This window comes from Notothenia coriiceps, unplaced genomic scaffold (genome assembly GCF_000735185.1).
Source record: "Notothenia coriiceps isolate Sejong01 unplaced genomic scaffold, NC01 NC01_scaffold00001364, whole genome shotgun sequence".
Taxonomy (NCBI): Eukaryota; Metazoa; Chordata; class Actinopteri; order Perciformes; family Nototheniidae; genus Notothenia; species Notothenia coriiceps.
The window spans coordinates 350,420-374,863 of record NW_011334065.1 but is presented as its reverse complement, the minus strand read 5'-3'; the positions used below and the strand labels follow the sequence as shown (position 1 = coordinate 374,863).

The 24,444-nt window shown below is 39.7% G+C and overlaps 1 protein-coding gene across 1 annotated transcript in view; it reads right to left on the bottom strand.

The window, feature by feature from the left end:
• Nucleotides 1-598: 598 nt before the first annotated feature.
• The window catches only part of cdh7a (cadherin 7a), an 85,935-nt gene continuing 62,089 nt past the window's right edge, over nt 599-24,444 (bottom strand). Inside the window, exons 5-12 of the mRNA XM_010788479.1 lie at nt 22,454-22,621; nt 20,459-20,646; nt 17,810-18,063; nt 16,616-16,752; nt 14,593-14,714; nt 2,997-3,114; nt 714-962; nt 599-603 (exon numbers count right to left, since the gene is read on the bottom strand). Coding sequence (XP_010786781.1) covers nt 599-603; nt 714-962; nt 2,997-3,114; nt 14,593-14,714; nt 16,616-16,752; nt 17,810-18,063; nt 20,459-20,646; nt 22,454-22,621 — 1,241 coding nt within the window. The remainder of the gene's footprint in view (nt 604-713; nt 963-2,996; nt 3,115-14,592; nt 14,715-16,615; nt 16,753-17,809; nt 18,064-20,458; nt 20,647-22,453; nt 22,622-24,444) is intronic.

The window sequence follows — 24,444 nt, the reverse complement described above, 5'->3', positions numbered from 1 at the left end:
AATTGCTTTCATGCAGATCTACATTTTGGAGATGTCTCAGCTTTAGCTTGTTTTCTAATCATGTGCTCCTGCCATTATATGCTGTAATTGTATTGACGTTAACTGCTAATGAAAGCATCAAACTGAGCTGAGGTCATTTTCTTTTAGTTGTTATTCAATTGCTGATCTGAGGACAGGGAGCTGTGGTGGAATGTAACTAAGTACATTTACTAAAGTACTTAACTAGATTGTTACCATGACATTTTATACTTTTACTACTATATCAAATATACATGTATGACAATTTCCATTATAGTTTGGGGAATTTATTTGTAATACATTTGTTCCAAAACAACACAATAAAAAAGTCAATTTTAAAACAGCAATAATAGAATTGGTGTAATCTAAATGGGCGTTTGAATACTTTTGACTTCTGATATCTAATTTAAAAGACTCTCGTAACTCGTACTAAAAAAGACATGCTGTCTCATTGCTACTTTTACTTCAGAAAACGCCCTTAACATTTCTTCCACCACTAGTGAGGCAAGCAACACCATGATCAGACACTTTGTAAAGGGCTATTTTGGTGAGTTACTCAATATCTGACACGGACAGTGGCTTAACCTGAAAAAAGGAACACCGCAACAACAATGAGCACACATAACCTCACACTGGCCTCTCCAGCAGCATGGGAGACTTTGTTACCTCTGACACTGAGGTCGTATGGATCTTACCGAGAAGTGTGATGATGCAGCCCAGAATAGCCACGAGGGCCCCGGTGCTCAGGCCGGTCGCAGTGTAGGCCACGGCTCCACAAGACAGGGCCACGCCGTCCGAGTCACAGTCACACACTCGCACTGAGAGTGTGTTTGTGCTGCTCAGGGTGGGACTTCCACTGTCCACAATCAACACCGGCAGCCGATAGACAGGCTGCTCCCGCCTCCTGAAACCACTCCTCTTCGTCAGTATGGAAGCTGTGTTGTCTGCAGAGAAGACGGAACAACATACATCGGTCAGACTCCAAAAGAAATACCTCTAGCTATTTGTAATTTGCATGTTTATTGGCTTCCAATGAACAATGAAATGCTCATACATGACTTGCAAGAGGCTTCACTAAATTATGTGATGATTGCGGTGCTTTGGTTATGCAGTTTGAAATGATTTGACTGTATTAAAAGCAGGAATGCCAACAGATGGTGTCATTAACACGATTCATTATATGACACACTGTGGCGTCTCTCCCTGGTTTTGGCCACCTGTTGGCTAATAACAGTTTTGGTTTAATGCTAATAATCGTATATAAAATCTTAGAGTATTAGAGAGAAAGAGGCAGCAAGAGAAGGGAAAACATGTCATTACACCAGCTAGAAAACAAAACATTTTAATAATGAAAACACTGAATACTCTTTCAAGTTGAGCACAAATTGTCACATTAGTGAAGAAAAACAGATGTGTCTAAAACAAAACACTTTTGTTGTTACATAAATATATCCAACGGTGAAACATGTGGTCTTTAAATGAAATATTCAGCTACAGTACAAAAATGTTCCCTTGTGTCACAGCTGAACAGTGTTAGAAGTTCTTCATTGACAGATTTGAGAGTGCAAGAATAATAATAATAATAAATTATATTTCTATAGCGCTTTTCTTGAACCCAGAGACGCTGTTATTTGTGATAACTGTTCTTATTCAAATCTGCCAGAAAGAAAATGAGCACAGTTCCAAAAAAGTTAACTTTGCTATAACTCTTGGTTATTTGCCTTAACCACAATCTCTCTTGGAAAAAACGGTTTTCCAGCCAAGTTGTTCTTAGTCTGCTGAGAGGTTAGTGTTAAACATCCAGTTCATCATATAACACACAAACACAGCACTGACATCGATCACTACCTGCTTCCTTTGTGGAGCTCCAACAAAACACTCATCACGGGGCATTTACCTCAGCGAGTGTTTCAGCTCTGTATGTTCTTTAAAGCAGAGGGAGGCCAGCGTAATTCTTATGCTCTCGAGGTACGCAAAGTTCTCCTATATGAGAAGCTCATTTCCTTCATCCGCCGACCGCTTTGCGTGTAGGTGGTGAGCAAATCATTATGGTACAAATCATCAGAAATGTTGTCTTTGCATTTGATGAACAATTACAAAATAAGGGTAGTAAGGGCATTGTCATTGGAGAATGATGGTTTCATTTGGCACAGCCAGGCTCACCTGGGGGGCACCAGTTACTCTGAACTTGGTCTCCTGAGTCAGATTGCAGAGCAGATTGTGTCTCTGCGCAGGGCAGATATAGAGAGCCGAAGTGAGCAATGGCCAAAGTGTCAATTGCATTGCTGCCAGGCTCAATTCGAAAGTAAGTAAGCAGCAAATAGACCGTACCGTACTTGACCAACAGCCTTTACAGACTCAAAGGCGCCCCTGGCAATTTTCTCTAGGGAGGTTTTGCTTTAGCAGCTTAATGCAGCAGGGTTGATCTCACACGTGGAGCTTTCACAAGGACATAGACATTTAGTACAAGTTCAAATTGGTGACTTACTTCTGCAGCGAAATGGAATAAAGATTCTGTAAGACCAAATAGCAATTGCAATGTATCTGCGATAGTATGAGTGTTTGATGGAGCACACAAAAAAATCTTATTCTTTCAGTACTTCCCAGAAGTTTACACCAACATTTTTCTGATTTGAATCACTCCTCTATTTCATATTGTCCATTAAAAGATCCCATGCTAATGAGCTTTTAATAAAAGTGATTGGGGACTCAAATCCACAGTCTTCATTTTGTGCAAAAGTGTTTTCAAAAGACAAGTACAAACACGGTTTGTTTGGAATATATTGACTTGATTTGTCTAACTGCTGGAGGCTTCATATTATAGATTGGAAAAAAACAAACTATTGCCAACAGCATGGTAGAAATAATGAATATCGTCTGAAGTCTTCTTTTTGCCTCGAATCGTTTCCATATTACCTGGACTTTCCGATTTCTCTGTTTACAGGCAACATTAAGGAATATCAAAATGGCGGTTGCACCTTTGTTATCTCGCAGAGTGAAGTTGGGGTTTCCGGCAACAGGGGCAGCGAGGGCGAAATAAAAGCGATGGCCGCTCAGAGGTTCGTCTCTATCCACGGCACTGATGGTCTGGATCACCTGAGGACAACAACAACAACAACAACAACAACAAGACATTCGAGATTAGTTACATGGCCGAGATTTATCCCATCTCACTGGCTGATGAGGTGTTAACTGAAGCATTAATGAGAAGTGTAAGGAAAACATTGTATTTGCATCACTTTTCACTTACATTTATTTAAAAGGCAGCATCAATCTCTTTTAAAAGGCAAAGCAGAGTGTGAGTGAGCTGAAGGAAATGAGCTTGATTCTGATTGAAAGATTTGTTTTATAATGTTTGGCTGTTGTGTCGTTTATCTCTTCGAGTACAGTAAGTGCATATCTGGCAAAGGGCTTGGCAACCTCTTAGGATGAAGTGTATTTTCTTTTCGGAAGTGATTTCTTCCGAAGCAAATCATTGTCAGGCGACTACTTTCTCTGTCCCAGCAACTAGACCATAACATCCATTTAGTGAAATAATGGCCCGACACAAAAAAACAACAAAAATGGATTTTCTGTTGCCTACATTTTTCCTGTGGGCATTAACAACAACAAACTAATGTTTTATTTGTTCCACTGACCACACCGTTTTTTTTTTATGAATACCATGATGAAATGGTATTGATGTCTGATTAAGGTAAAAAATAAAGATATAAAAGTGAGATTTTCTTGTTACTCATCTCTGTTTGAGAGCATTGGGCTTTGGCTCTTATAAAAAAACAGAGCCATTGAAATGAAATTGAAATTGAAATGAAGCCATTTTAAATGAAACATAAACATTCAGCACTTTTTATCAACAAATAAATAAAATAGTAATTTTTATAAACATAGATGTTTTTCCCTTTACACTTCAATTATCTTCAAAACTGAAATATTACCAATGTTATGTTTTTAGTCAATATTACCCTGGATTCACCTCATACAGTAATTATCATACAAACTATAATGTGTAATTATAAAAACCTTGTATTATATGCTAATTATCAGGTTATTTTCAGAAATGTCAGTAATGCCACCCTCACCATAGAAACAACCAATCTCTACTTCTGCTTTGAAAAGTATTATAAAAGTAATTAGAATCGTTCAATAACATCATCTTGTTCAATCAATCCTGCGCACAGGTAATTATTATTCTATTTACTTTTCAACACATTTTCCAAGTGCTAGAAATGTTCATTTATGGTGGTTACCTTTCTAACAAAAAAATAGGGCTCAACATTGTATTCAAGGGGACAATGAAAGGGTTAATGAACATCACAAAAGGAATCTAATATCTAAAGCACATGGCATTGACCAACATATCATTAAAAAAAATGCTATGAGAGGTCATTCCTCTGACTCTTGTTGATGTTCAAAATAAATGTGTATTCTATGCAGTCGGGCATTTCTACTTCATTATTACAAGTTGGAAAATGACTCATGATAAGAACTGCTCTTGCCCGAGGCGATGCCAGACAAGCATTCATAACTGTGAGTTAAACAAGTGAACGCCATTTATTCCGTCCCACTTTATTCTGCCTCTGAACTCAGGACTAAACAGCATCTTCCTCACTTTATTATACAGCCCTGTTGACAACTATAAATAATGCAGGAAATCAAATTACAAAATAAACCAATCTATTTACACCCACCAGCATGTGTGCTGTAATGACTTTTTTATTCAAACAAACAGAAAATCAAGTTATCTCTTTTTAGCCAAAGAAAAAAAAAACACTAAGCTTTAATGTCTTCTAGGCAGCAGCACTTAGATTCAGTAAGAAGGGAGAGAAAAAGGAACATTTCACTGGGTACATGCTGTTCAGGAGGAGCATATCACACACAAACATGCCATGTGGACGACAAATGATAGCCACCAAGACGGCCATCAAAGTGGGAGTTACTGCATCAGTGTCCTTATACATTTAGATCAAGCCTCCTGAATCCTTTGTAGGCAATCTAGAAACGCAACCCTGTGACAACTCACACTCACACCCATGGACGGGTTCCAAGAGATTCTTTAAAGCAATTCACACTAAATTATCACATCTCACAGCCCCAAACTGCTCCGCGTCAAACATCAAGACATGAACAGAATTATAGAAAAAATAAATAAAGAAAATGTGGCGAGGAAGAAGAAAAAGTAAATGATCCATCAGCGCTGAGACGTGGATTATCAGCAGTGATGAAATGCTTCTGGTTACAAGCTGTCAGGTATTAGGGGTTAGTGTAGGTGGTAAACGCCATCCTGCCAATTATTAAAACTGGCAAGCGGGGGGGGGAATTCATGAATATGTTACTGTGTTTCTTAACTAAATTACAAATATTTGCTCTTTCATCAGCAAAAGTAATCACAAAGTAAGCTTTTTCTTTCTGTTTACTGTTTGGTATTGCGGCACAAGGAGATTTTATATGTGGAGCAGGAATGCAAAGAGGTTATCTGGATAAATCTAGATGTAATTTAATATTAGAATGGCATAAACATTTAAAAGTACCATTACACATTTGAGCAGGGACGCTTAACAAACTGCTATTGTGTTTTGAGTGTAACTGTTGTTTTGAAGTGATACATTTTATGTAGTTTTATATAATAAAAAAAGGCGGTGGGTATTAAAACAACTGAAATATGTCTGTAGACCAACTAGTCAGTTGATCAGATATGTCCTTACTAAAACGTTTTAAAAAAGAGTCTCAGATGCTCTATGAGCTTCACATTTCTCTAGTCTTTAATCTAGCAATACGGAGTCTGCATTTTGTGATTGAAGACTTCCGTTTAAGTACGTTTTTTTGGTACCACTTTACAATAAGACTACCCTTATAAAGGGTTTACGAATAGTTTGTCATTCATTTATTAATTAGGTTGTGAACACTTTACAAATAATTAATAAGCTTTTATTAAATCCTAAAAACTTAGATCTTATATTTAATACTTTATCCAAAACCTTTCCCCTCTCTGACGTCTTGAGGTTCTATTAGAGGGTAACAGGTCGCAGAGAGGCCTATCCCGGCCTTGGAGTGTGGAACGTAGTCACAGACCTACTCCTTACCTCTAACTAATTCCAATTCAGGTTCCAGTGGGGACCTTTCTCCCTGCGTGTGCCTCTCCACCTCTGCTTCTTACTTCTTACTTGCTACCCTTTTCCCTCAACCTATCCTAAGGGAGTGCATGTACAGTATGTAGACACGTTAGTTTAGCTGCTATAGGCTTGGACTGTTGGGGGGGGGCACCTTACTCCGTCTTTCTGGCTGTTTGTACCTGTGTACTCTCATTTTCCGATTAACCCAGCTTCCCCCAAATCTCTTTTTTGTGTCCATATCTACGCCGGGATCCTGAGTCGAGGCTAATCCTGTTGCTGCGGTCCTGCATCCTGGATCCTCTATCCTGAGTTCTAGATCCTGTGTCCTGGACTTTGAGTCGTGGCTGAACCTATCACTGTGGTCCTGCCTGACTCTCATCATACTACTTCCCTGATGGCTCCCAAAGGATTGTTGACATCCTCGTGGATTCATCTTCTTATTACACACACATGCATTTCCAAACATTCGGTCTACCTACGCTGTAAAATGTTTTATCTCTTCGATTTACACACGGCATCTATTGCACGTCTGTCCGTCCTGGGAGAGGGATCCCTCCTCTGTTGCTCTCCCTGAGGTTTCTCCCATGTTCCCCTTTAAACTGTGGGTTTTCTCTGGAAGTGTTATATATAGTATAGTATAACATTTGTGATTTTGGGCTATATAAATAAACATTGATTGATTGATTGATTGATTGATTGATTGATTGATTGATTGATTGATTGATTGATTGATTGATTATAAGACATGAGATAAACAGGGCACCTGTGACCGGTTGCTTGCCAAATAGTGAGCCCACATTTATCTGTACTGCTAAGCCTTATTAGAAATGGTAGTAACTCATTAATAAATGGGAATGTGTTTTGCACTTTACAATAAGGCTACCTTTTGGCAGTTATACATGTTAGTAAAATAAATGGTTCTTAATGATTAATAAAGTTTTTACAACCTAATTAATAACCTAATTATAAACCCTTTCTGAGGGTAGTCTTATTGTAAAGTGGTACCGCTTTTTCTTTCTGTTTACTACTTGGTATTGCAGCACAAGGGGGATTAATATGTGGAGCAGGAATGCAAAGAGGTTATCTGCTCTGGTTCAGGAACATTTGGGATATCTGTGTGTACAGACAGAAATGATGTTTGTGTCAGCATCACATCGGCAACACCAACACCGAGCACCTGAACACGCTCGGCTTCATATCATGAAAGCTGCCATTGATTCTGGGATCATAATAACTCATATGCCTCTCATTCTGTTATGGAAATCTCACATCTGATAGAAACCTTTCTTTGTGGTTCCGACGATGAATCCTATACACAATCTGAACCCTTTGATGTCCTTTGAATATCGCAGATAGATTCGGAGCTTATCTCTAGGAAGGTTTCCATTCCCTCTCTGCTGAGGGAGAGGACTGTAAATCATCCTCAAATCAAACACTTTGTAATGTATAATGCCTTTCATTAGTGTGGCTCTGATGCAAGGCCTTCCTGAGAACCTTTGCCGGGGAATTCTCTAATGGGTTGAGAAGCAGACAGGAGGAGAGAGGCAGAGAAGTACACATAAATTCTGCCTGAAAGACATTAACGGCAGCAGCAGACTGGTGCCTGTCGCAAGGCAAGACTGAGGAGGCCTATGAATCACAGAATTAAAGGTTTTTGGAGTTTACACATGGCTGCGCGTCAGATCAAAAAGGATATAAAAGGACAAAGGTGTCTCTGTGTGTGGCTTCGGAGGCGGAGGAGGCGGAGAATGTGCAAACAACAGAGGCATGCTCGCACATTTCCATACACGTTCATCTGTCCTGCAGAGACTGTCAGCTTGCAGTGACTGGCGGTGCATTTGTAATTATAATCTTAAGAATTAGATGCATCTGCTGTGTATGGAAATCAGTACATTTAAAATACTGATAACTGTTTGGGTCATAAATAGTGTCTTAAAACAGCTTTTCCCAACGTTTTTGACCTGTGTAGTTGATTTTTTATTTGATTTGATTTGATCCATTTCGAAAGTTTAAAACAATAATTAAAGAAAATAATAATAATTAAATGAAACATGAGAATTATTATACTATACAAACTTAAGCAGTGTCAAATTGATAAACAAAAATATTACCGACTTATAATTGATATATAAACAAATGATCTACGTGATTACACATCCGAAAAGGGGTGGGAAGAAGTTTACACTTATTTAATCCCACCCCTTCTCCCAAAAACTAAATTATTAACATATATATATATTATTTGAAATACACTTTTCTTTTTTTTCTTGATGTGGTATGATGATTATGATCTATTAGCTGATAAACAAACAGATACAATTAATACATTTAGAAAATGCATTTTGCAGTTAAAAATCAACTTCGTAATCACAAAACAGTTTCTAAACGACCTCATATCTGCAAAAATCTTCTATTGACCTGGTTAATTTATTGATCAAACTATAATATTAACTTTGGACCTGTCATTAAAAGGTTGAATACTACCAACCTAATAGTTATATTGCCTCTCTCTACTGTTTTCAAATGTTTTTGAAGTGATGTGTTAGGCCGAAAAAATAACACTTAGTGTATGATTTTGATTTGTTATTTATTTGCACCATTGTTTTTTTATTGTTTTCAGCCAATTTACAACAGGGGGCATTTATGCTTGTGCACAGGACAGGGAAAAAGCCTTGGGTTTATGATAGAAATGTTTTTGTAGAAAAGTAGTGAGATGGGGAGTAAATCTGGAGGGGGGGGGTGTTTGTGTTATCAAGTTCAAATTTCAACAGTCTTTCTCCAGAATCGCATTAAGGTTAAAATGCCGTAAGCCGGTTTATAACGGTCTTTCTACTGTCTCAAACTACAGGAAAGGTGACTGAGTAACTTCTGGTAACTTCTTTGTCTTTGAATAAGTCAAATAAATAAAAGGTTCTATTATTATATTTACTAAGGAAGTGATAAAGTTAGAAGGTGTGGAACTGTCAACAGATTATTTTACACCAACTCAAAAGCAATCAACACTTGTTTTCCCAATCCATTAACTGCAAATTACACCTTTTTGTCATGTTTTACCGCACGCATCAGTACCTGTACTCTGCACAATGAGATTTAAGTTGAACATAAATATAGATGTAATTTAATATTATAATGGGATAAACATTTAGAAGGACCATTACACATTTGAGCAGGAATGCTTATCAAAGTACTAAACTGTGGTTTTGTGTTGAGTGTAACTGTAGATTTTAAGTGATTTGTTTTTTGTAGTTTTATTAACTTAGGTATTAAAAATATGTTTGTAGCACAACTAGTCAAATTCGGTTCCTCTTTATTTTGTAATTGATCAGATATTTCCATTCTAAAACATTTTTAGAAAGAGTCTCAGATGCTGTATGACCTTAAGCTTTCTCTAGTCTTTAATCTAAGCAATACAGAGTCTGTATTTTGTGATTGAAGACTTTCAATTTCATTTCTCCAGACATCACATCACAAGCATCACCTGGACGAGCTGAACCCTCACAGACCAAATACTCACAAATAACATCCTGCCAACTAAAATGTGTGTTTTCTCATCTGTTGCGATTCAAACAATTAGGATTTAATTCCCCTAAACACCTGAAGTATGTTAGAGAACTACAATGACCATAATTCATTGCACCTACGACACGAAGCATCTGTGAGCTGCGGCGTGTGTGTGCCAGACTCTAGCTGCAGAGACAGTTAGAAATGTGGCCTCTATAATGAGGGAAGAAATGTCAGCTAATGTAGCATGGCTAGACTAAAAGGCTTTGGTGTGTGAAAACATTGAGAGATAACGAGCCTGAATAACATGTTCCCCTCTTTGACACCAGCAGAGTAAACAATCAGCATTTTAAAATCCCTGCAACTATCCTTATAAGAGTTGTATTGTCTTAAAGTGTAATTATCAGAAAGTAAACCGGATGAGTCATACGTCAATATCAAGCCTTGAAAAATGAACTAAGAATATAAATAAGCAGCGCATCAAATGGGTGACACTTGTTGCCTTGGCGATAGCTGGGGGGAGGAGGAGGGTGGAGGCGGAGGTGGCTGTGCGTTTTTCACACCCTTCCTGTGACATCCTGTGACCCTTCCTAAACATCACCCACATGTGACACCCGTAACTTTGTGCTGAGGGATCAACAGCATTCACACATCCTGTCATTACTCACACACACAACATTGTGAAATGACAATCAACACATGTCATTTTTCAACTCTCATTTCACATTGATTATCCAAATCCTTCACTGATTTGTTGGCAGGATCCTAACAAGCCCAAACTGCTGAGGCTGAGGTGATCTTCTGGTGGGATCTGACTTCCCCATGGTTGTTTTTATAGAACACACAGTATGATGCCTTGCACGAGTTACTCTGCGCCCTGCCATATCCGTTTTCATCTCCCACCTTGATGCAACACCCACATTATAATAAACTGATCATTTGGATGAAGACTGGGGGTGTGAAGGAAGTTCTCCTTCTTGTTGTGTGATTGATGTTGACAGTGGAGGCAGTAATTAAAAGGTGATATGTAAAGAAGTAAAGTAAGTTTGAAAGTGGAGGTGGGTGAACCAGAAAAGTCTTTTTTTTGTCTATATTTAAATTTGTTTTCATACAGGGCAGATATGTATAGGACTTGTTAGACGGAGAATAGTTCAATATAATTGGCTTTTTTATTTGCTGTGAATATTCTTGGTCCATGTTTTGTTTGTGAGATCTAATAATCATGTTTTATAAATGATAACTCCGATAATGTACACTATAACCTGAGCCATGTGTGTTCAAACCATATTGGTGGCATCATTATTAGAATATATTTTCATTTAATTTCAAACCTTTATTTAAGCAGATTGGTCCCATTGAGATCATAGATCTCTTTTTCAAGGGAGACCTGCAGCATATAGGTTCCACATGAAACATAAAACAATAAAGGACATCATACATTATATTTACAGGATGCATTTACATAGTTATAGACATCATCTACGTAACATTGCAAAAATCAGGCATATCTTGCCTCAAAACGATGCAGAGAAACTAGTCCATGCTTTAGCTTCCCTGTTAGCAGTGTAACCGTGAATTCACGAACATCAATCCCTGGATTCCTTTGATACTGATCAAAACCTAAAAAGTCTGAACATTCTCAAGCAAAGTTTTTTTCTTATGATTCTTCAGGTAATTTATTCAAGGTTATTCGCAAAGAACATCTAGGATAATGATATGCTTGTCAAGTATAAGTCACACTGAATTGCTAAAAATGTATGTGAGATGTCTGATTTGAGTCATGACTCAAAGGTAGAGATGTTTAGAATGTCTCTTTCTCGTCATGCCCCTTCAACTCTTTCACATTTTGAAAACCTTTGTTTTTGACCACCTAACATTCATGAATCTCTGGAGGACACTAAGCCTCCTCAGGGAGGGGCAGTGGAGCCGATTGGGGGCAGCAGAATGCCAAGTCCACTCATGTATGTAATGGCTACACTGAAGTGATTGTACAAAGACCCCTCCCTCCCTCCCCTCCCTCTCTGTGCCATCCCCACTGCTGCTGCTGCCCCCTCCACCCCATCATAATATCAATTAATATTATGGCAGAAGACAGACGCACCGATGATCCGTAACAAGTGGCATCTCTGGAGAGAGCCAGTGCCACGAGACGGCCTTTAATTAGGCCTGAAAAATGGCAGGTTATTCCATCCCTGCACTCCCTGTTAATCTGTGTTACAGAGCCACGGAGTGAACCCCGGCCCAAACTGGCAAATGTTATTATTTCATTATTTGGCAGCTGTGAATAAGCCAATGGGCGTGACAATCAGTGGGCGGCCTAAGATTTTCAACTAAGCTTTACAGGGAAGCACACACTGTTAGTACAGCCAACTGCTCGCTGCTACAGCCGGACAGAGAGTGCACAACAGGAGCATTCTCATTAATTAGGACTAAGGGAGATGGTGGGGTGCACATTTGACAGGTTACAAGTCCACCCAGTCTGTCTGCTAAGAGACAGCAGACACCTAGTTGAAATTCAAACGGGGTTTCACATTCAAATGTCAACCTCTCTCCTTCCCTTTGCTCTGTATGTGTTTTTGGGTGTAAATTTCATCATGAAATTTCCATTTTGTCTGCCTTCATTATTCAGTCTGAAGGTGCAATCCCACCGGTGCATAGTGTTGCCTAAACAGAAGGCTGTATTTGAATAGGATTTAATAGGAATGGGATCAGAGAAGAGCCGAGATGAGAACACACACTTCCTGTCTGGGGTAGTCATTCGCTCTGACATAAGAAAGTTAAGATGATGCAGGAAGTTAGAAAGAAATTCAGTTTTCTTATCTGAGCTAAAGATTTTATGTTTGTATTTTATTTTATTTGTTATTGTCTTTAATATTGTATGCATGCCTCTTAATTAATATTGAGCTACTTTTGGGTCTTTTGCATAACAATGCCAATTTCCCCTCTGTTGGACAAATAAAGGTATTCTGATTCTGATTAAAAACATTTCAAATGTCATACATTCAAATACCTTATACCATATGTGTAATTTTGGTCTTTATTGCGTTTATAAGAAACATTTTACGATTCAATCCAATTGACTGGTGATTTTCAGATATTTCACAGGTGAGATATAAGAAAATGCCAACATTGGAGAGAGAAAATACATTTTCTTACCCAATGCTTATTTGTATTTTAGGATTTTCAGAACTTAATTCACATTTCATACTCAATAACATCTGGCTGGCTGTCTTTTTGTCAAATTCCCCAAATCATCAGTCAGATTTCTTTGGAACATTTCTTTTAATTTAAATATAAGGACACACGTGGACACACACAAGCTATTAGCATGTACAAACTAGCTTGTGGCTAAAGAAGCTAATTGTATTGACGGCACCACTTATCTACATGTACAACAGTATTTGATTGCAGGTCTTCCCAGTTAGATGAGGTTAGAGGCCTCGGCCCCCCACAGCCCCTCTCTTTACAGCAGAGTAGCTCCTAGCTAACCCTAGGGGACCTCCCAGCTCAGCTATCAGCGGCATTGAGTAAGCAATCTGTCTGCTTCAGCTGAGTATTTACAGATTTGCTGAACCTTTTCCTGCTGATGATGCTGTCATGGACCCCGGCTATGTCCTGGGGGCCGGTATGATTGTTGGGGAATTACTTAGTTTCAGTATTGTCATAGCCTGGGTGCCATAATTTATTAGGCACTAGTGGGGAGAAATGTACAAATTAACTGTTGAATTTCCAAGTCAGTGCAGTACATGTTTGCTAGGGTTGCTCTAAATTTGATATCACTGAGCAACAACACTCATCTCGAGATAAGTGGCAACATCGTTAACCAGAAATAGACATTCAGCTGTGGTAGAAATTCATTCTTTAATAATGATTGGAACGAATATGGAAGCAATGTGTATTCCAGCAAGTACTCTGTGCCCTAAGGCGAGAATCTGATTGGTTACATTTCGATTTTGCAATATCTAGAAATACCTTAACGTGAGTTTAATGATATGTACTAAACCTTTTTCCGGTTATAAATCTGAAAAAAACCAAACTGCTACAATCCCAGAAAGCTTCACCTGTAAGGCTTCATATTGTGGTCAAGCATCATGCACACAGAAAAAAGCACTCGTGAAATATAGTCTCTCATTTTTGCAAATGAAGTCATTTGCTATTTTTGTTCACCCTCCCGTGAGCACGGTGACAAACAACCCTGAAATAGAAATGCAAATAACATATTTAAAAGGGCCTAATAGCCATTCTCCAATACAATGCATCATTCTGATCAATTGTACTTATTCAGGTCTACACGCCTCCTCTAGCCTTCGCCTCTGATTGTATTTTCCAAATGCCAAGAGCAGACGAATCGCCGCCGCAGACACACAAGTCATTTAACAACAATGAGGCCAAATGCTAAAGACAGGGAAAATGTGATGCATGGCTACAGCTTCTTCTCTTTCCTTATTTTCCTCAAACACAAAATCTTAAAGCCCTCAATTCCCTCTGGGTTCCTTTTTCATGATTTTGTGATGCATTTTCTGCATGGCTGCCCTCCATTGTGATCGTCTTATTACACAAAGCCTCAGAATGGAAAGTCAAACTGCAGAGATCACCAAACCGTCCCAGCATGAGGTATCGCTTTAGGCCATTATATTATTGTGGATTAAGACCATAGGCACCGTCATTAATTTAGTTTGCTTGAAAGTACGGAATGAGAGTACCATTTATAACAAACGAAAACACCTACAATACCTGCTATAAAATCTAAAGGATGTGTTTCATACTAATGATGCTGGAAGTTCCCGAAAATGACCTCAAGCTGTGAAGTGGGTATGTGCACAGTGGACTTGTTTTGAGGAACAAGAAAGAGCTTTAATGGCTTAGAAAGTCAGCAGGTTGTCTTTGTGAGTCAAACTTGAAGCATGGACAGAGAAAAGGGAAGGAAAGCTGGACCGTGTGCAGAGATGTGTCTGTGTCTTACCTGTCCTGTCCTGGCGTTTTCACACAGAAGAGTTTCATAGTCGATGGCAAAGACCGGGGCATTATCATTTATGTCCAGCACCGTGATGAGAGCGATGCCTTTCCCAATTTGGACCGGGTCCTCTGAAAGATAAAGGGAGAAAAGGAAGACATTTTAAACACTTTAATCCTGCCTTAAAATTCCCTTGATGCACTTGGCCAAATTATGGAATATTGATCTTTTTCATGTGTTTTAATTCATCACAAAGGAGGAGGACAAAAGTGCTGCTGTAATAAAATATGCAGTGTGCCATCCCTAGCAGCCCTGCTCTGGATCAGCCAAAGTGATTACACTCGGTGGCGGCTTGTTGTCGTGGGAAGGCTGTGTCTGTGGACGAGCCATTCTGCACTGCAGGCTTCACGCCTCTGTCTGCCTGACACACACTGATGGTTAAATGGCTACGTCTGAGTGCAGGATGATGATTTAGCCTGGCGTCGCCGCCCATGCCGGCAAGAGATGACGCGCTGACATTCGGGCCAGGCTGATTTGATGGTGATAAAAAGGACGTGTGGAGCCTCGGGCCACAGGCTTCTTGTCATTGCCGTGCTCTGGCCAGAGCTCATGAAATTTGAGTGACTGCAGCTCAAAAGCACAACATCCTATAACCGAAGAGTCCTTCACTCTCTCCAGTTACAAAGAACCTATTTACTATAAATACTGTCATCAGCCGTACAGGGCAGTGGATTTCTTAGCCAGTCCGTGAACTCAAAGATGTTTTCAGCTGGAAACAGCGCCCGAGTGTCACTATGTGTCATAAGCCAGTACCTCATGCATGAGGGACTGTTGTGACATTTCATATGGCTATTATTATATGCCTTCTCTTTGAGGCTATATCAGGCGAGCGCTCACACTATGAAATCAACAGAGAGCTGAGCCTGTGTGCTTTCCGATGTAAATAAAAACACACCTTTGAAACAAAGAATGATACGAAGGTTTTGAAGACAAATGAATACCATTTCACACAGTGTGAAGATGTGAAGGCAGAGGAACTGCCAGGCTGACAGGCTGGTTGTCTTTTTCAACTTATACAGATGTGACGCAGCTGTCGAAAGCGCTCTGCTGATCGGGCGCTGATGATTGTTGTCTGTTGTGTTTGCATGATCGCTGGTGGAATGATATGGAGGCTGGAGGGGGACGCATCAGTGTCCTTTGAGACATTGAGAGATGAACAAATAGGCAGGCGACTCTTCCTCACATCACATTAACATAGTTCACCTGAGGGTGAGGTCACCCACCCTTAGTCAGCATCTTGTCTTCACGACGGTTGGACACATGGAGGTCAAAATGACCGTCCTGTGCGTGAATTAACATTCCCCAACAGCCCTACAACAACCCCGACAACTGTTTCGCCCTCTACACAGAGGGCTATTGGACACTAAGAGGATAAGAGGATAACAGGACAAATAGTGTCACCCAGAGAGAATGAATAAAACCTCAGTTCCTAGGAAGTATTGGAACCATTCGCTGAGCTTGGATTTTTAAATAGAGGTAGAAAAAAGCAGGCTTACATTCTGTTTTATTTCTTCGGTGAAATGGCAAAAAGGTGAAACCCTAGCCAATGAACCTTTGGCTAGGGTTACTTTAGCTACTGACATTATCCTGAACTCTTAACTATGATAGCATAAAAGATACGTTTTATCATAGCGGGAAATACTACACTAAAACAGGGGATTTTTTAATGTATTTAACCCCACAAACTCATTTAGTTTAGTGCTTTTTGGCCTAGTACAGTAAGTAATGCTTAATTCAATGTCTTACTACTGTGGGTGTAAGCTAGTTAGCCACGCTAAAATGCTAACACTTGTAACTTATACCTTTTATTATTGCTTTTGTGTTTTAGTGGTTTGAATAGGCTTGCAGAGATGCCATCCCCTCCAGATTGAGTATACTAGGTATGAATCTTATTAAAACCAACAAGGCTTTAGCCAAAGGTCAACTCTGCCTGTACAGCAGATTTGAGGGTGTATGCTGAAGGTACACTTACGGCTCTCGATGGCCAAAATGGTGAGGTTATGGACCATGTTGGCCTCTCGGTCCAGAGGCTTGGCTGTGCTGATGACCCCACTTAGAGCATCCACGTTAAAGAAGCGCTCCAGGTCGGTGTTTCGGTCAATAGAGTACCTGGAGAAAAGAAAAGGCACATCAATACACACAGCCGACATAGGCCTACGTCAAAAGAATAAGCTTTTTGAAAGAGGTATTGATTTGACATTTAGGTGTTTCTTTAAAGATTATGATATTTTTCTTCCATCAAACTGTGCAGCAATATACAGGAACCACTTTTATAAAACCTCAATGTGTTGTGTTCACAATAAGAACAATATAGGATATTTCCAAACAGTATTAATGAGTTTGGATTGTAAATTCAGAAATGCAGCAGAAATTGTATGAGTGAAACAAACCCTATTAACTGTTTATCAAACTGAGGTCTGTCTGCTTGTCCCTCAGCACACAACACTGATCAAACCCTTTCAATACACAGCAACTCATATTACTAGAGAAAATTACAGCTTCAATTAGCCTACATCCAAAGGGTATTATTACAATGTAATTTGACTCTTGTGGCTGCATTAGTTCCACAATAATTTTAATTTCAGCAGATGTAGTGAAATACATTGCAGACGCGGATAACAGTCACAGGAGCAAAAAGAAGCAATTTACAGCCACAATGGTGCAGTAATTAGATTTTCTGATTAGGATTAATAACAATCCTAACAGACCAAGCATGAATACCATACAATATTTATTCAATTAATGCAAAATAGGAGGGAATCTGGAGAGTGACACTGCACAGATTGGTATTGTGAGTACTTGTTTTGAGTCATAAATGCCACGATACAAGTGTTGTATCGCCTTGACCCTTCGGCAGAAATGCCCTTCTCTCAGTCAAGATGGCATTTCGCTTTTGCAAATCCTGCACTCTTTGGCCCTCCCACCATCTGGCATTGTCTTTGCAAAACATCCATATGGGGGACCTTCGAGGGTCTATGGATTCTGTGTTTGCAGAAAATGTGGAGTAGTTAAATAGATTGTGAAGACATTGGTATTCTTTATTTTCTTTTCTAACAAACAGCTCTGGAAAACTTTACCCAAGTATTTATGAATGAAAGAGTTACATAACAAAAGATATTTGACATGTAGAAATACATTTACGGAATAGTAGACCGATCGTAAGTACCTGATGCCGTTGTTGGAGTTGTCTGGGTCATGGGCAGAGACCCTCCCAATTGAGGTGCCCGATTTGGCGTCTTCTGAAACAACCATCTTGCTGAGCGGTGTGGAAAAAACGGGCGGCTCGTTCACATCTTCCACTGTCACCTTGACTGATGTTGTGTCGCTAAATGGGCCCGAGCTCAAGAAGTCGGAGTCAATGTTCCTGTTTGTGGCCTCGATTCTCAGAGAGTAGCTGCTCTTTGTTTCAAAGTCCAGAGGCTAGAGGAGACAGAATACACAACATAAAGTGAGAGATGTTCACTTTTCTCATCAAGGTGGCAGAGCATGTTCAGTTCTTTGTTGTTTGTACTTGAAGAATACAATGCTAAGGCTATATCAGCAGTTTATATAAATGATTCAGAAAATGCTGTGGTCCCAAATGAAGATCGGAATGAAGAGAAAAAAAAATTCGGACAGACAACAGTTTGATTGTATCCTGAAAATATTGATTTTAAGAGAGGTGCACAACAAGGTGAAAAGCGTTCAGAAATGCTTTCTTTTGTCTGGGTTAACAAACTCCTCATTGCAACATGTAACATACTGCAGGACAACATGGAATTGACACATCCATTGTCAGAGACTTACTGCGATAATGTATTTTCCCGTGTCTTGTGCAAAACAAACAAAGGATCAAATGGGCCCATCTGACAAGAATGGCTAGTGTCCAACAATGGCTGGGCCTCTCCAAACAAAAGAGCTGCAGCAATGAACCGTCACATCCACGTGGCCGTAGGAGGCCATTTAAAGTCTTCAGAAACCATGACGTGCTAAGTGTGAGCCATGAGCACTGCAGCATCCTAAAGTGAGGCAAGAAAGTGCAACGGATTTCCTGCGTAAATAAATAAGAGGCTTGGTTACACATTTAACTTGAGATGGTTTATTTATTCATGTAGGTGGGTATAGCATCCTGGTTTCCATTGCGAGAGGAGTGCTTATTTTGAGTGTTAAAGTCCCTGTTCCCTTCATCATCCTCACAGTGATGTGTATACTCTCACGAGCAAGTCCGGAGCTGTTGTGGTAGTAAACCTGCTTTGATTGACCATGGGATGTTAACTTTAATCTAATGTGTTGGATATCGTCAATACTGATTTGCCATTAGTGATTATCACTCAATCTAAAGGTGCAGAAGAAATCATGAAATGAGGCTCGTGAGTAAAGAGGAGAAAGGTAAACTCAAAAAGGCATTGTACTTTATATCCTTCAGTAAATTACCCTTGTGAAATTGTATCATTATTTTGTTCAGTTTATTATAACCGAAGAATGAGTAAATCATTGTGCGAGTGTGTTCCGTGCCGTAGTGAGTGCTCATGTGTGGGTGTTTGTGTGTGTCTCTCTCCCTTTCCCCCTGATTGTCTCCCTCCAGGTGCAGCCTCTTCCTCAGGTGCTCCCAATTCCCAATCAGGGCCTCCATAAAGGACCTGAGAAAGGCGGCAGTCGCTCTCTTCCTTCTCCTCTGGGTGCATGTGCGGCATGTGCTGTGTCTTTGTGTGAGACCTGTTGGGTTAACTTGTATTTTGCTCATTGTTAGATGTGCTCCAGTTTACCTTTGGGTATTGTTTAATTTAGTCACTTTCTTTCAGAAGAAAGTTGTTCTGAGTTACCTTAAGTTTGTTTTGCATATTGGCTGGTGAGCCTCTTTTTCTTTTGTCAATTAAAAGACCATCTTGTGGCTTCACAAATCAGTTTCCTCTCCTCTTTTCTCTCGCCCGTTTTTTTTAAATATTTGTGTTACTTCCCTTTGGTACCCCTAGTCTGGGAGGGAACGTAACCGAGTGGTACAATTTCTCCCTAGTTTTACAATCTTACACATTTCCAAATAGTCAAATATTTCTCTTGCAGCCAAATCCCATGAAAAGAGCAAATATCTCTTTAAAATATCTGACTCAGCCCCATGTACATGAATCACTTGTGTATACCGTATATATTTATTCATAAATATATATCGTTTTATTTTAAAAAAAAATCAGTGCACCGCAATTCTTAGAAAATGTTACTGAGATAAAAGTAAACAGAATATTTTCATCTGTGGATGAATACACATTTGGTGCTCTATTCTATATCTAGAATGACGTGTGTGGAATGGATGAATATACATCTCTGCCTAAGTTCATGGTTATAATGGACCAAATCATCCTGTGCTAGAGCGTGGCTCATTGATGTATTTTTGACAACAATGGAGTTATTTGGCATAAAGGATTCAACAATGTCAAGTTGCACCACATGTTAATAACGTCAATACATTGTTGGTATTCATATCCTTGAATATTTCACATTGAGTGTAAAAACTTCCTTTCTGTGCGTTGGCTACAGATTAGTAACATTCTGGAGAAGAAAGAATATAGTATTGTGAAAATGTGGTGTGTCTGTAAGTACGCAGGTAGAAAAAGGGAGCATGTGGAACAGTCACACCGCTTCAATCAATATTCCAAGCAATATTGAATGCCACGCCAGCTGCTAAAGTACAGAGCTTTACCCAACAGCCGGAACATTTTGCCCTATGTCTCACTGACTTTCAGGAGGGAGGGTGAAGTACCATTTATGGGCAGAAAGTCATGATACGAAGGTTTCAGTTTCTCAGGCTGTCTTCATTTGTATGTGTTTTTATATGCAGTACCTTCAGAAGGATGACGACCCCGTCTTGTGTGTTCTCATCTGTTGTAATGTTGAACATGCCAGGCCCGTCGCCATCCATCAACCTGTAGTCCATCTCTGCGTTGGAGCCTATATCAGCGTCAGCCGCTTTGATTCTGGCCACCACAGATTGCACCGGCAGCGACTCCAGCACCGTGTACTGATAGTTCTCTGTAAGAGGAAAGACAGGAGCGGATGTTGGTAATGGATGTGTTCATTTCACCGCCAACTCACCTTCAAGCAGCTCAGCTTTTCTTATACCCCCTTCAGATTTGACTCGGCTGTGTGGCTCCTCAATAATTGTATGTTTCATAACACAGACAGGCAGCAGAGGCGGCACAAAGCACTTTGCTTTAACTCCACATTGCAGTGTAGAAGGCAACAGAAATGTGAATTATACAAATGAGGTACTACAAATCTATTTCTGTTGTCCCATTTCTACAGGTTTAACAGCTGAAGGATTATATTTATCAAATTATATAACTCCCTAACTGCTGTCGGGATGTAATGGGGAATCACTTGGAATAAAAAAGACAAAGCAAGAATTTAAAAAATGAATGATACTTAGATCCCTTTCAGAGGATGGGATGAATTGTCCACTTGAAGATTCTATTACACAAAAAGTCTCCAATGTGTTCCCTTAGCTTTTGTGTGACCCTTCGGATTGAAAGTACTCTTATGAGAATAAAGAAGGGAATCATATTCATAATCATAATCTCCCCAATCACCATGACAGAGCTCATTACGAGAGCTTTCTGTGTTCCTCACGTTGTCTCCCTCAGCCACCGTCTAAATGCTAATCTGCCTGACATTGTTTGCCGCCATGTAATCTTTATAATGGCTTTTTAATTTGCCGTGGAATAGCAGCTCTTTAAAAGACCGAAGAATTGCTTTCCTCCCTCCGATTTGCCCCATGCACCTACCTCCTGCATGAGCCTGTGCTCTCATGCAGCTAACCTTGGCTTTCCTTCTCTTCTCTTCCCTCGTTTCTTCCAAGGACTAGCTATAGCTTCTGCACTCTCTCTCAGCTCTGATGCTCAGTGATGGTCTATCGACTCTGACCCATGACCCTGCGAGCTCCACAGCAGGAGCAAAAAGCCCAAACTCCTCCAATGTCCCTTTTTTTCACAGTGTGACAGCACTGGGTTTAAACGGCATTGATCACTTGTTGTGCAAGTTTAAACCTTTCTTCCCCCCAGGGGTCTGCAAATTGACTCTGCTTCATGGCAGTCCAGTGGTGAGTACACCAGCTAGACAGGGGTTGGGCTATCAGCGGTAAACCGATTGCCGGAGCTTTGGATTATCATGAGAGGCACCGCATGCCTTTGAATCTTAAGGCTGGGCCTGGAACCCATTTGCAGCCCGTGAAATAGGCTGACAACAACAAAACGGCGCCTGATTGATCCTAGTATCGAGCGTGGAAGCATTCCCCAGCTCTGATGAGAGGAGCACACCTTGCACCAAGGCTGCTTTTTAATTTAGACGTTAAAGTCCTAATGTTTGCCAAAAAAGTGTAGGGAATTTGCCAAGATTAAGAGAGAATGGTGTTTGGACAGCAGTTAACAAAGAAAATGGATGGGATGAAGTTACATGGTAAAGATTTAATGTGTGTTTTGCTTCTAAGATTTCTGAGTATGTTAACCTTGTTCTATCACACAAAAGGGTTGTTACAGATAAAATAGCAAATACTTTCAAGTGATTGATTTTCAAGGGTGGAATAGCCTTTTTTGTAGGCCACCACTGCATTCATTGCATACAATACAAAGTATGTCTCCATTTGGTCTGTTTTCAAGTGGTTTTCAGCAATAATTGATCTTTTAAGCATAATTCACCGGATCAAAAAACAAATGTGAAAATCATATGCAAGCAGGTGGTTTTATTGTGATTGCTGGGTAGCCTAGCTGTTGAAAGCACTGAATGTACCATACACAACAAGCTTAATCAACCCTGTAGGGACAATCGGGAACAGGGGTCTTACTGTGAGTGAAGTGAGGCGGGTTGTCGTTGACGTCAGTGAGTGTGACAGTAACAGAGGTGGTGCCGGAGAGCCCCCCCATCTGACCGACCATGTCTTTGGCCTGGATGACGAGCACATACTGGTCCCTCGTCTCCCGGTCCATGTTCGGCAGAGCTGTTCTGATGACACCTGAAGAGAAAGAGAGAGGGTCAGACATACTGTTCCCACAGATTAACTCAAGTCCCCCTTCATCACCCTTTATCATTTGAATATATCATTTTCAAACATTTATTTAACATGATGTAATATGTATGCTTGATTTAATGAAGTTAACACATTATCTATTACCTGAAAGGAATTACTATAAGCTTTCTAGTGTTACTGACTCAACATATGGACATTTATCTTTTAAATTAATCACATCTGGTTTTAATTATTTAAGCTAAACACTTTTTCCAAATCCATGTTTATAATGGTAATCATTAAAAGCGTTTAAGGCCTCCAAACATACTATTTAAACAAACCCCCAATTAAATAAAGCTCAGAGTAAAAATATATATCAACCAAACATTTCCCACTAACAGGCTAGCTATGTTTGTTTTAAATTGTTTGGAAAACTGATTCACTATGTCACAGCAAATATTACCCGGACAGTGCCAAAATGTAAGTGTTAGTTTTGAATGCAAATGCGTGAACAAAAACACAGTATCAAGCAAAAAGACATCAACACAATTGAACTTCCTGCCCTGAAATTAAATATCAAGGAAAGAGGAGTAGACCACTCAAATACTTAAAGGCTTTATTTATGTAAGAAAGGCTGCTCTAAAAGCATTTTATTTGTCTAAACATTATGAATTCAGACTGGAAAAACATTTTCACGTCATCTTTTCAAGCAGTGATAATGGAAGCCCATGACTTGAGGTTAATGGGTAGATGTCCATCATGGCTGGTAGCTTGTTTACACTACAGCAATGAACTGTGAGTCGACTGTTCCTGTGCTTTCAATCCAAATAGTTTAGTCTGGCATATGATGAGGTTACTGTTAAGACGCTGTCAGAAAAGGGAGCGCATCCAAGGGGACATGTTAGCCACCAGGGAAGGCATTATCTGTCTGTCCTCCTGTCATTATTGATCTGTCATCAGAAGAGGATCAGAGATGTGACAACACTGGCATCAAACGACTGACATTTCTCCGTTTGTGCATGAGCTGCTTGCCAAGATGTGACAACCATACACAAATACTCGAAAGGTTGTAGGGAAATATTTTCATTAATTACCTTTTTTCTAATCTCAACTTTATCTACGGACTACAAATGCAAAGAAAAAGTGCACTAGACTAATCCCTCAAAAGCAATCACTGTTGCTTTCAAAGTTAATGACTTCCCACACAATGTGTTTCTTTCATTAAATGGCACTTATTAAAGATTCATACAGAACATGGAAGATTTCTCATTATGGAACACACAAAGCCACAGCACACACTTTCTGAATAAATAATGGTTTTTAGTTGCTTTATCGCATTCACAGCCTGATTAAGCAGATCAAAGCACGGCTCTTGCTTAGAGTGAGCACCTGGAGAATTTATCATAATCCTTCAAATTAACCAGAAATTTGACATGTAATTGAAGTCCAATCTCTAGAGAAAAGGAAAAATATTGGATGTATTCTAGAATTCACAATCAGCTCTGCCCTTGACCGAGGAATCATCAAGAATGAGTTTACGAAGACAATTTTCTGATAAATCCCCAGCAATATAAGGTTTATTCTTGATTAATTGTTATAACCTGAAAAAGGTGCTGTTTTAATTGGGTGCTTTAAACGAATGTTAAATGCTAAATAAATAAATCTCCTCTGAAGATTTCTTAATGATTAAAATGTGGTCTCCACACACACACACACACACACACACACACACACACACACACACACACACACACACACACACACACACACACACACACACACACACACACACACACACACACACACACACACACACACACACACACACC